At 41.1% G+C, this 12,056-nt stretch overlaps 1 protein-coding gene across 3 annotated transcripts in view; it reads right to left on the reverse strand.

The window, feature by feature from the left end:
• Window positions 1-3,928: 3,928 nt before the first annotated feature.
• Window positions 3,929-12,056, reverse strand: part of FGFR3 (fibroblast growth factor receptor 3) — a 73,953-nt gene continuing 65,825 nt past the window's right edge. For all 3 annotated transcript variants that reach the window (XM_063125916.1, XM_063125915.1, XM_063125917.1), the window contains 4 exons: window positions 9,661-9,731; window positions 9,131-9,268; window positions 7,976-8,081; window positions 3,929-6,698 (listed from right to left, as the gene is read on the reverse strand). In XM_063125916.1, coding sequence (XP_062981986.1) covers window positions 6,534-6,698; window positions 7,976-8,081; window positions 9,131-9,268; window positions 9,661-9,731 — 480 coding nt within the window. In that variant the 3' untranslated portion in view covers window positions 3,929-6,533. The remainder of the gene's footprint in view (window positions 6,699-7,975; window positions 8,082-9,130; window positions 9,269-9,660; window positions 9,732-12,056) is intronic.

A 12,056-nucleotide genomic window follows, 5' to 3' on the forward strand; every position in this document is an offset into this window, starting at 1 on the left:
CATTAAGTTCTATTTAAGTACAGTGTATACAAAGTGTATAGAATACTTTTATACCACTTAATATATTCAAATCCTTAAGCAGTTCATATAGCTGACGCCTTCAAATGCACACTTATTTAGGTATTTGCTCTGCATTGGTTGAAGCCAATGTATGCACTAGCAAGTAGTATGCATTCCATAGAAATCTGAGTATGTATATTTAAAAAAAACACAGGGGGAAAAATCCAGGGGTACACGGATGGCACATTGGTGGGGGCCCTGGGCTAGGTGGTCTCTATCCAGGAATCATCACTACTCTTAACTCATTCAGAAGTGCAATACAGGCTGCCATTAGTGGCACTTTCATATTATTTAGTTATTTCTTCTTAAGAATATGGATGAAGGGAAAGGGTCATCTTCAAGGAGCCCTTATAGCAGTGGTTCCCAAACTTTTTCAGGTCACCGCCCCCTTGGTTCCACAAACTCATGCCCAGCGCCCCCCTACCCTACACTATAAAAATCATTATTCAGAATAGTGGTTTTCAACGACCCACCAAGGAAGATAATAACAATAAAATTCAAAACAGTAACAATTAATTGAATACTTTATTCAAAATCCAATTGGTGTGCCCTGCCATGCTGGCTGCAAACAGAGGCATTCGCTCTCTTTTCCCTCCCTCCCTCAGCAAGCCTGGGGTGGGTGCTTCCCATTTAGAGGGGATTCCAGGAGTTGAAGGACTTTTTTCGGTCTAAACATGCATAAAATTGTGCCTTTAACTTATCATGTCACACTAGCCTGAATACAGGAATCAAATAGGATTTCCTTCTTCAGTGGAACACACTTACTTAAGAGTAAGCACCATTTTGTTATAGGAAAGGATAATGTATTTTAATTAACATTTTAAAATAATTATCTGCCACCTGGTACAGAGCTTTCCTATGGAAAATCTGGCTGGGACTGAAGTAGAGGGGCACTAATTTTACTGTACTTATTGTCTTTCAATATGGTTAAATATCCCACAGTTACCTTGCTATTCTATTTCTACAATTCATTTTCTCCTGTCTTTTCTTTCACCCTCTCTTCATTTTCAGGCTGAATCCTATGCACATTTACCTCAGAGTAAGTTCTATTGATCTCAGTGGGGCTTACTTCTGAGTAGACATACTTAGGATTGTGTTGCAGCTCTGTTTTTATGATACACACATACCATGTTTACCAAAAGAATGCTTGAAAAAAGGGGGTTGGACACCCTGAAATAGGCAAGGGCAGATAGGAAGGTGCTGCTGAATCTTCTTTAGCCAGGAAGGACCTGGGGAATTGCAATTCTCTCTCCCTCCCCCTTCTCTTTTCTCTCCCAATCCTGTTGTAGTCCAGATTTTTTGGGGGGTGGGAGCACACACAGATACACAGCATCTCTTAAATGTTGTAAACCGCCCAGAGAGCTTCGGCTGTGGGGCGGTATATAAATGTAATTAAATAAATAAATAAATAAATCTCTCTCTCTCTCTCTCTCTCCAACCCCCTTCTTCCAAGCCCCCCCTCTCCAACCCCCCCCTCCCCCCAAGCCTCACAATAGCTGCTGGGCTGATTAGGACAGGAGGGCAGCAGCTCAGAGGGGAGATGGCCCCAATCTGCAACTCCTGACAGGGGAAGGGAGCCTGGTGATACTTTGCAGCAGCACAAGCAGTCCTGCTCCCCACCCAGCCTGCCGGCTGACTGCTATTCTTGGCAGCTGCTCTGCCGCCCGCCATCCTCCACATGCTCCTTCCTCTCCGCCACAAGGCTGCTGCTCCTGCCTTGTCCAGCAACTATCGCGAGGTCTGCCGGGGCAGCTTGTAGGAGGGAGCAGCTCTGGCCGAGAGAGCGAGCGAGCAGGCGGCGGTGGCTCCAGCAGGAAAGAAGCCCTGGGCCCTCCTAGGCAGGAGAAGAGTGGGCAGAACAGCTGAATTTGCTGCTCTGCTGCCTCCTGTGGGCGCTTCCCCCACCCCCTACTTCTGGTGGGGCCGCTGTGGGCTTGAGATAGGAGGAGAGAGTGGCTGCGTGAGTGAGAAAGTCTTTCTTGAGCAGGAACGGTGTGCGGAGAGCAGCTGAATTTGCCGCTCTTTCCTGCTCGGTCCCTGGGTTTTAGGACCTTCTGGAAAGACCACCTCGAGTGCCCCCCTGCCACTCCTTTGCCTGTTAGCACCCCCTGCCAGCGCCCCCTGCCGTCCCTTTGCCTCTTAATGCCCCCCTATGCAATCTCACCGCCCCCAAGGGGGCAATACCGCCCACTTTGGGAACCACTGCCTTATAGGATATCTGCAACTCTCCAGGCTTTTTCCTGTGCACTTAAAGGGAGCTGAAATGGTCCTGGTCAATGGCAGCAAAATGACTTCCCGGGTCCTGCAACCACATATTGGCCAGTAATCTGCAATAGCTGTGCAGTTCTCCTTTTTCCAATGACACCATCTTTGATTTTCTCACTCACCAGGTTATCATTATCCACAACAGGTCTTCACCATTTCTGAGACCGAAACCTGCTTGATGCAGCACTATAAAAGATGAAAACCAATGTCTGAATGGTGCAGCCACACTTTTTACAGTGTTGGTCCTTGCATTGGGGGTTGAAGAGAAGTTGAGGCGGTGCTCGTGTCTGCATTCCCAAGTCCAAGTTTTCTTTTAGTGCAAAGTACCTTGGAAAACAATGTAGCCAGTGTCAGTGGAGTATTTTGAGAAAGCAAAACTATTTGTAGTTTACTTCAGTGGTTTAGATCAGGAGTGGGCATAAGATAATCTCTAGAAGTTTTGGACTTCAACTCCCAGAAACCATTACTAGTATGGCCAAGGTTTAGATAGCTCATCAGAATGGCAAGGTGTGCTACCTGCGCTGAAGATCTACATCTTTTTTCCTTCCACTTCATAATACAGTACAGCCTTCTCCAACATGGTGCCCTCCATATGTTGTGGAATACAATGCTCAGCATCCGTAGCCTTGCTTGCTGGGGTTGATGTGAGTTGTCCAAAACATCTGGAGGGCACTAGCTTGGGGAAATCGAATATAGCTGTTCCAGTGCACACTCTTAATGTTTTCCTTTTATTAAACAATCAATTTAGTATGCGAACTGAATATTGCTGTAGGCAAAGTGTAATGATAAAAATATAATGCATATGCGAAAGTTTCTGACGCTAGTGTATTGTATAAGATGTTCCCACAGAAATAATAGAGGATTCTAGTGGCATGTTAGAGCAGGTAAGGTTCTGCCTAGAAGGCAGCTGGCAGAATTTGATGTCAAAGTTTGTGATAGTTCAGTGGAGAAATTCAGGATTTTAGGATAAATGTGAATGAGGAGTAGTGCCCATTCACAGTTAACATTGCAGGTTAGAGTTAGGCTGAAACTGTCTTAGAATTCCAGCCTAAATTTTTCCTTACCTGTTCCATGTGCAGGTATTGTGTTTAGGGGAAGGACTTGGAGTTCATGCCACACCAGATCTCCACAATACTGCAGAGGGGAAGACTTCTCTGCATAGTCTGTCTTGACATGGTGGAAACAAAGTGGGCAATGCCGCCCCCCACCCCGCCTGTAGTGGGATCTTCTCCCACTGGTCCAAGCAGACTTATTATTTCTAAAATGTGGGATGTAGGCGCTTCACCACCAGCAGCAATGTGCAGCTCTCTCTCATGAGGAGATGCCAAGATTCTCTTTTGCATAATGTGCAGAAGCACAGGAAGAGGGTGCTGTGAATTGCTCCTGTATTCTCTCTATTACCGCTTCCCTGTTATATGATAAATGCTCACAGCTTTTAAAATGCCCCTCTTCTAATGTAATCTTTTGATACACCGAGAGACATGAATTACTATTTGAAAACGCAAGGTTTATTCTTAAAATGACTCTTAAAATTGCAGGAGTGAGAAGAGAGGAAAGATTTCATTCAACCTCCTTCATCATCATCATCATCATCATCATCATCATTATTATTATTATTAGGGCCAGGTAAACAAAGGCAGAATAGATTTATTTTGTGTTTTACAACTTACATCAGCTGCAGCTGCCAAACAAACAAAATACAGGAAGTAGAAGAACTAAAACAAGAAGGTGCACATCAAAATCTCAAGGTATGCAAACTTGTAGCTTGCAACATCAGCAGGAAAAAAAGATATAAAGAAGTAAGCTTTTTTCTGGCTAAAAATTTATATAAGAAATGTTAAAGAATCAACAATTTTGCAACCAAATACATCTTTGTAAAAACTCAATAAATTATATATATGCATATATTTTTATAATAACAGGCACACATTTGTACTGGATTGGGCTAGCAATTTTTCAGTTTCTTGGCATGTACAAAACTAGCATACATGGTAAGAAAATATTATAATTCTTTATTTCAAAAAAGTAGTTATCTATATAAATCTATTTTTTTAAAAAAATCTCTGAAACTTAAAATCTATAATTTAACTATTTTAATAAAATCCTTGTGTTTACAAAATGAATTCTAAACGGGGATGGTAGCCATTGTGTTACTTTAGTGAAATTACTCATCTGTAGAGAGAAGACATTGGAATGACTACAGCCATCTCTGTGTAGTAGTAAAAAATTCCTTGCAAATACAAACTTCTGTATCTTATTCATAGAATCATAGAATAGTAGATTCCATTCTTTATTTTTCCTAGTTATCTAGAATGTTTTGACAGAGTTATCTAGGATGTACAGCTTCAAAAAAGAAAAACAAAAGAAAAACCACCTTGGCATTTTCCAAAACAAAATGTTAGGCTCAAAGACTATACAATAATCAAAACTTCCCCTACATATATAATTTAAATATTACTTTATTTTGTCCTCATTTCTCAAACATGAAAATGCAAATAGGACTTGTAAGAGACACTCAAAACACACAATTGCTTGCAGTCAGCATTCAGCTCTGCTGCATACTCGTTATTAAATCAACCACAAAGAATACCTTCATTCAAAAAATGGGGAAATGCAACTCACACACCCCTTTAATGCACAGTGGTAAAAGTGATGCAAGTTTTCTTGGCTCTTGCACTGAAATAAAAATACTCTCTGCTGCTGTCTGTTTGGATTTAACACTAATGTGCTACAGAATACATGCAAATTTATATGGACTACAATCCAGGAAAAACATTTTTTGCTTTTTTTAAAGAAGAAAATATTGTATTAAAAGCAACTGTTAAATGGCTGTACAGCTATACATTCTTTTAATATTTCCCATAAAATTAGAAGAAAAATACTGATTAATTTATTTTCTCATACTTTCAAATAAATTAAAACTTCAAATCTGGTGAAAACTAAATGTATACATTAATACTAAACTATTTAAACCAATGAACAAATCTGTTAATATCTATAAATAATTTTACAAATATACATGATGTTACGATATAATTTTTAAAACAAAAAAGCAGGCAAGATAAAGGAAATCTCTCTTAGCCTAGATCACTACATCCTAGTCAGGAAACCTTATTTGGAGAATTCTCTTTCAGTCTTGCTTTCAGCTGCATTAATATTTTAGACTCATATACACACAAATATAATATATATTTATAGATATATACACAATTCTAGTGAATAGAACTTTTTGATATGTTAAAAGGCGCTTGCCTACAGGTACCCGTAATTATTTTCTCCAAGTATTTGTTGGGAGAAAGAAAATGCTGCTATATTTCTGGCAAAAGGTTGTAGCAATTTGTTGCGAGGACTTTTAGGCTCCAATCTGAAATTTTTACACAGTGGAAAATAAGTAAATAAATATTGGGAATAGCAAGACTTTGGGTTTATGATTTTTAAGGCTTTTAAGCAAATACTAGGAAGAATTTAGAACAAATTAATCACAGCATGATCATACATAAAAAATGAACCCCCAACCCTCTCTCAACTTACTACAGCTTGCAACACTCCCCAGTCCTTTGTGTTCTATCCTGCCTGCATATATTCATTTATTCCATTCTCACTGCTAGTGCAAGAGGCAGTTACTCTCGACTGTGGAAAAACCAAGGCAACCTTTTAAGAGAACTAATTCTTTTTAAGAGTGACTAACTGTTCAGAATGGCTTTAAAATTCCTTCAAAGCAGATGATGAATATATATTTTGAAAAAGGTTTCTACGTCTGTGGTATTAATCTCTGCAGGCAACGTGGCTTTTGAACTCCACCAAAAAGATTCTGGTACTGATTTTTTTTTTTTAATGAAAAGTATCTCTATATTCTGTACACACTTTTCTTATAAAAAGGCAGGTTGTAACGTTCTCTCTCTCCCCACTACCCCACCCCAGAATTGCAGGCACACAATGGTGACGATTGTATTTTGACTCAAGGTTGAAGGTTAAGCACCTTCTAGATACAACACTCTGTTTGGGTGCTCCTACCTTGCAAAGGTTCTCGCAGATCAAACAGTGCTTAATTGTTTTGATTTTTTTTTAACAAAATGGGGGAACATGCTATGTGCCATGGCTTCGCAACAATACTTCTGTGCTATGGAGCAGAACTCCTGTGGGGTTTTTTTTCTCAACCTCTCCTAAACATACATTCATGAGTCTCTTTTTCGCAGCTCTGTCTCTCATCATGTCCTGATGGTGCCATTTGCTTGTTGTTTTGGAAGACAGGAGGGCTCATCTGAGAGAAGATCATGTGCAAATACAGAGTCATCTCCTGAAGAGCAGGCACTCTGGGTATCCTGGCCTGCAGGGGAATATTGCTCAAAAGGCACGGACAGGTCAAGATACTCCTGGAAGAAGAACAATTGCATATGGGGTAATAAAGGGAGAAGACAACCTATTAATACTTTTGTAGCAATATCTCATTCCTCCTTCTGCTCAGATTAGCTTTAGAAAGTCTACATCTAGGTTGTACATCTGCAAATGAAGATCTGTGGGGAGGGTCACTGTGTCCAAGAATCAAAGTATCACAACTGTCTCATTTTTACTCAGTTACAAGCACACTGCACAAGGTACCTGCCCATGTGAACCTGCCCAGTCATTAAGTTCTTCCTCAGAGTCTCTGCTCGGAGAGCCTCCACCTATGGATATGAAGTATGTGGCCACAGGAGGCAACACCTTTTCAGCTGTGGTCCCTTGATTCTGGAACACCCTTCCTCTGGCTATTTGCTTAGCACCTTATTAAATGGCTTTTAAATGTCAGTTAGACTGCTATTATGCAGGGTTTTAATTGTATTCATGAATTTTATTGTATATTTTACTGGTGTTAATAAAATTTTCTGATTTTATTTTTTCTTGTATTGTTTTGTGTTTACTGGCTTTATGCTGTACTTTCTTATTTAATGTCAGTTGTCTTTTGCTTTTTTTAAAAAAATGCATTGACTTTAATTATATTGTAAAGTACCTCAGGAATAAAGGTTGGATAAAAACATTGCAAATAAACTAACTGCATTACAACAATGAAAATGTATTACCTTGTGGTGATGACTGAAGCAATGCTCACTATTCATACTCTTAGAACTAGAATCATAGAATAGCAGAGTTGGAAGGGGCCTACAAGGCCATCGAGTCCAACCCCCTGCTCAATGCAGGAATCCACCCTAAAGCATCCCTAACAGATGCTTGTCCAGCTGGCTCTTGAATGCCTCTAGTGTGGGAGAGCCCACAACCTCACCAGGCAACTGATTCCATTGTCGTACTGCTCTAACAGTCAGGAAGTTTTTCCTGATGTCCAGCTGGAATCTGGCTTCTTTTAACTTGAGCCCATTATTCCGTGTCCTGCACTCTGGGAAGATTGAGAAGAGATCCTAGCCCTATAATGAGCTTCTAAACTACTGAGCTTCTAAAATATTAGATCATAGGTAGGGATCCTGTGGCCTTCCAGATGTTGCTGGACTACAATTCCCATCATGTATAACCAGTGGTCCTGCTGGTTGGGGCTGATGGGAGCTGGAGTCCAACAATATCTAGGGAGCCACAAGTTCTCCACTCCCGCTTTAGATACAAGGTGTAAATTTCAACTACTCAACAGACTAAAGGCCATAATAAGAAAGGAAAAGACACTCACATCAGTTGAAGTCACGGTCAGGACTCGATCCAGGTCTTCAACTAACTGTTTAAAAGTTGGCCTCTGTGAAGGTACTGCATGCCAGCATTCTCTCATAATCATGTACCTGGGAGAATGGAGGTGAGAAGATGTGGAGCTCAATACTAAATGAAATGTTTGGAAAGCTTGTGGCCGTTCACCAGTACATATGAGAAGTGGCTGGGATTGTGGTTAAAACTGATAGTTTCCAAATACTTGTACTCAAAAAGAAATACAAGATTACAAAGCTGAAGTTAGGTCAGATAGAAAACTGCACAATATTATACTAACTTTCTGCAAGTGATAGAACAATGGGCAGAAGGATTGGAACTGTTCAATGTGTTCATGTATCTTTATACACAGCTCCATGTACATGTGCGTATGTGTGTGCATGTGTACAGCCACAGGTAGAACTATCAAACTATTTGTCAAGGAGCATCGCTGGAAGACTGTGCCCCCTGCCTCCCAGGAAGACCATAATGGCGCAGGGAAGACCAATCCAGCCCCATCCACCAGCCAGTAAAAGTGCAGCTGCTGCTTCTCTTCTTCCCTCCTTTTTCCTTTTGCATAAATGCCTATTAAACGGAGGGCCTGTGTGCAGGGACGGTCTTATGTTTTAACATCTGCAGCAGTTAGAATGTTTTCAGTACTTTATCAGTATTCACCAACACAAATTACCTTTAAAAAATTGCCTCAAAGAAATACTGTATGCTGCTGAAGACAATAAAGTATGGAGTGCGTTCTCTTTATTAATAATAACTGCTAGTCAGGTGAAATGCAAACATAATATATGTTTGTATATTTCTGTAAGAAAAATAATTTCTTACAGAAGGCATCATTCAGAAACCTTCAAAGCCCAGGAAGAAATAAGCCTGGACTGGCCACTAGGCCATGATCTGTAATTGGGCTCCAATTACACATCATGTGAGGTAGCTGCTGCATGTGAGTTTGTCTTCATCAGGGGAATAAAACCATCAAACGTGACTGACAAACACCTTCATTTTGCGTATGCGTGTTTCATAGCAGGAACTGCTAAACAACATTTAACAAAGGCCAAACAAAGTGAAGCTTAGAGACATAGAATGAGAAATGAAGAAAATGAATTAAGAACAATCTCTCCCAACATTGTCAACTTACAAATCATGGGTACAGTTTGCTGGCTTGTCCATGCGATGGCCTTCCTTTAGGAGTTTGAAAAGTTCCTCAACTGGAATTCCTGGGTATGGAGACCCTCCCAAAGTGAAGATCTCCCATAGCAGCACTCCAAAGGACCATCTGTGAACCCAAAGTTTTAAAATTCAATGACATTTGTGTGTGGGGGGGGGGTTTCTGCTTCTATTTCTGTGCAGTCGTGCATAACTAACAAGTCATCTATAGCATGTGACCAATGTCCAGAGTCATTTGTTTTTACTAAGCCCTTGCAGATCTCTGCTGATCCAGCTCAATAGAAATTCCAGGCACTAAGTCTGAAATTAAGATGAGCCCATTTATTACTCTCTGTTCTTTGTGAAGTCTTCCACTAGTGACAGTAAACAGAACAAGTCAAATTATTCATGCAGATTCACTGGATTGCAGGATCTTTTTTTCTGCTAAGTATTACGATTGTTCCCATGACTCTGTGTTTTGCTTTTTCGCTTTCATTGTTTGAAATTGGGGACAATGCTTACACATCACTCTGGTGAGTGTAGACCCTGTCAAATAATGCTTCTGGAGCCATCCATTTCACAGGCAGCCGGCCCTGTAATTATGGAGATAAAAGGAAAATATCCATCAGCAATTTCACTCAGCCAACCTGGCACCACCTGAACCTTCTACTGAAACATTTCTGTTACTGACCAGGACAAGCAAATGGGATCACTATGCAATGCAATAACGATCATGGAAAAGCCACACTATTTTGTCCTCCAAACCACAATTAGTATCTCTGGTGTAAACTCCTTCACAGTTTAAGGTGACTAGAAACAGTCAAGGCTTGATAAATATTTATTTAACATCACCCCAGTCAATGGGCTATGAGACAATGTCCTTCCTCCATGTTGTCTCGGCTACCCATCTCTCTCTTCTCCACACAATCCTAACCCTCTCCCCACACCCTAACTTTTACCTATCTCCCTGATAGACACACAGACACACTGCAGTGGCAAAAGCTTCACGGCCACAATTGCAGTGTAACATGGAAATGCTTCCAGTTTGCAAACTGCATGAGCAGCCTGCGAAATCACAGACCGATTTCACCAGAATTCAAAACTTGTCCTAAAGTAAATATTTGGCTGCTTGATTCCTCCATGCCCGGAGGCATCACTTCTAAGTAAAGCTCAAGATAAAAGAAGACATGCTATTGATTCAGGTGGAAAGTTAACAATGACAAGCAATTCCTTTTCTAAAAACAAACAGCTGTCTTTTAGTAGCATTTTAAGGATTTTCTGAGTTAAGCATAAATTACCTGAACATCTAAAAAAAAAGTGTGGAGGTTGTGTGGGATATGGGTAACATTGGGACTACAAAAACAATGCCAAGATAAATGGAGAAATGGGGAAATTAGTTTCTTACAAACATGGTCATTATGTGCTCCACCAATTGCTTGGAAGTACCACTGAACTACTGGTTAGGGAGGGAGGAAGACGAGACACAAGTTGAGCTAATTTGTGCATGAATGGCACATGGTCCTTTCAAACTTCTTTCTTTCCAGAAGATATAGCCTTATTCAGGAGTAAGCCAACCCCAAAGGAAAGCAGCATCAAAACTCTGGACACTGCCACACACGATGGGAGTAAGTCCAGAGAGCCTAGTTAGCCTTGGGATGGAGGGACAAGGTCATATCTTCCATCTCAGCTGAAGACAGCATCATGTCATCGACACTGCAACACCTGTATATTAGGTTTGATTCAAACTTATCTGCATATTTTAGCACCAGCCCATTCTCCTATGAAATATTTGATTGCAGATAATTCCCTCAATCTACTTTGTGCCTCACAGCCTTCCTGCTAGCAACTTATAAGACTCATAAGAGAATACCTCCTGATTGTGGGTGGCCCAGTTGGGCCATCCATTGTTATGGTTGGGAACACCATTTTGCGCATAGATAGCTACATAATTTTCTAGCAGATTAGCTAGGTTTGGTGCGTAACAAACCTTATTATGGAATGTTATAGGGAAAAGGATTCACCCCTCATGTAGGGCCTCATGGAGAGAAGTTAGTATTGCCCTTTGAGATGTAGGTCTATGGAGAGATTTTCTAGTGCATAGGCTATGGTAGAATTTATTTTTGAGTGTGAAAATTTGAGAAAAAAGTAAAAAAGCCTGACCTAGGGGAAGATAAGAGCTTCCTGACCCCCAAAACCCATTTGTTTGTAATCAGGGAACATAAGACGATCCATGCTGGATCAGTTCAAGGGTCCCTCTAGTACAACACTCTGTTCATACAGTGGCCAGACAGCTGTCGACCAGAAACCCACAAGCAAGACACGTGTCAACAGCACCCTCCCGCCCACGTTCCCCAGCAACAGGGTCGGTTGGAGGCTTCAGAATGTTTGTGCTGAATTGTGTCATGCGGCCAATGGGGGGCGATTTAAAGGGGCCCACTGGAGCAGCATGGCAGAGCAGCTTGGCCCAGGTCAAACCATCAAGGCAAGCAGAAGGAACTAAAGGGGCTGCACCCTACACCTGCAGAAGGATGGTTGATTCACGTTTTTTGTTTGCAAGAGGAAACAAAATAGGTGTCAGGAATGCATTTAATTCTGCTCTGCCACATTGCGTAAAATATATATTTGGAGGTGTGGGGGGAGCTATTGGCATTCATGATATCTCACAAGTCTGAGCACTCGGGCAGTTGACTGATAGGTCCCAGAGCCCTGTGGTTCAACAGTCACTTGTGCATCCCAATGGGCTCCTGCCCTTCGTCATTTGCTATGGATGTACTGGTCCTTTTGCTCAAGGCACGTTTGGTTTGAAAGGCAGCTACATTATGGTTGCAGCCCAGGCTGAGAATCCTCCCAAATTAAAATAAATAACGTGGCTCAAGAAGCCTCACTTCAGAATATAGATCTGAATCCATATTTATGAT

This window comes from Elgaria multicarinata, chromosome 5, assembly GCF_023053635.1.
Source record: "Elgaria multicarinata webbii isolate HBS135686 ecotype San Diego chromosome 5, rElgMul1.1.pri, whole genome shotgun sequence".
NCBI lineage: Eukaryota > Metazoa > Chordata > Lepidosauria > Squamata > Anguidae > Elgaria > Elgaria multicarinata.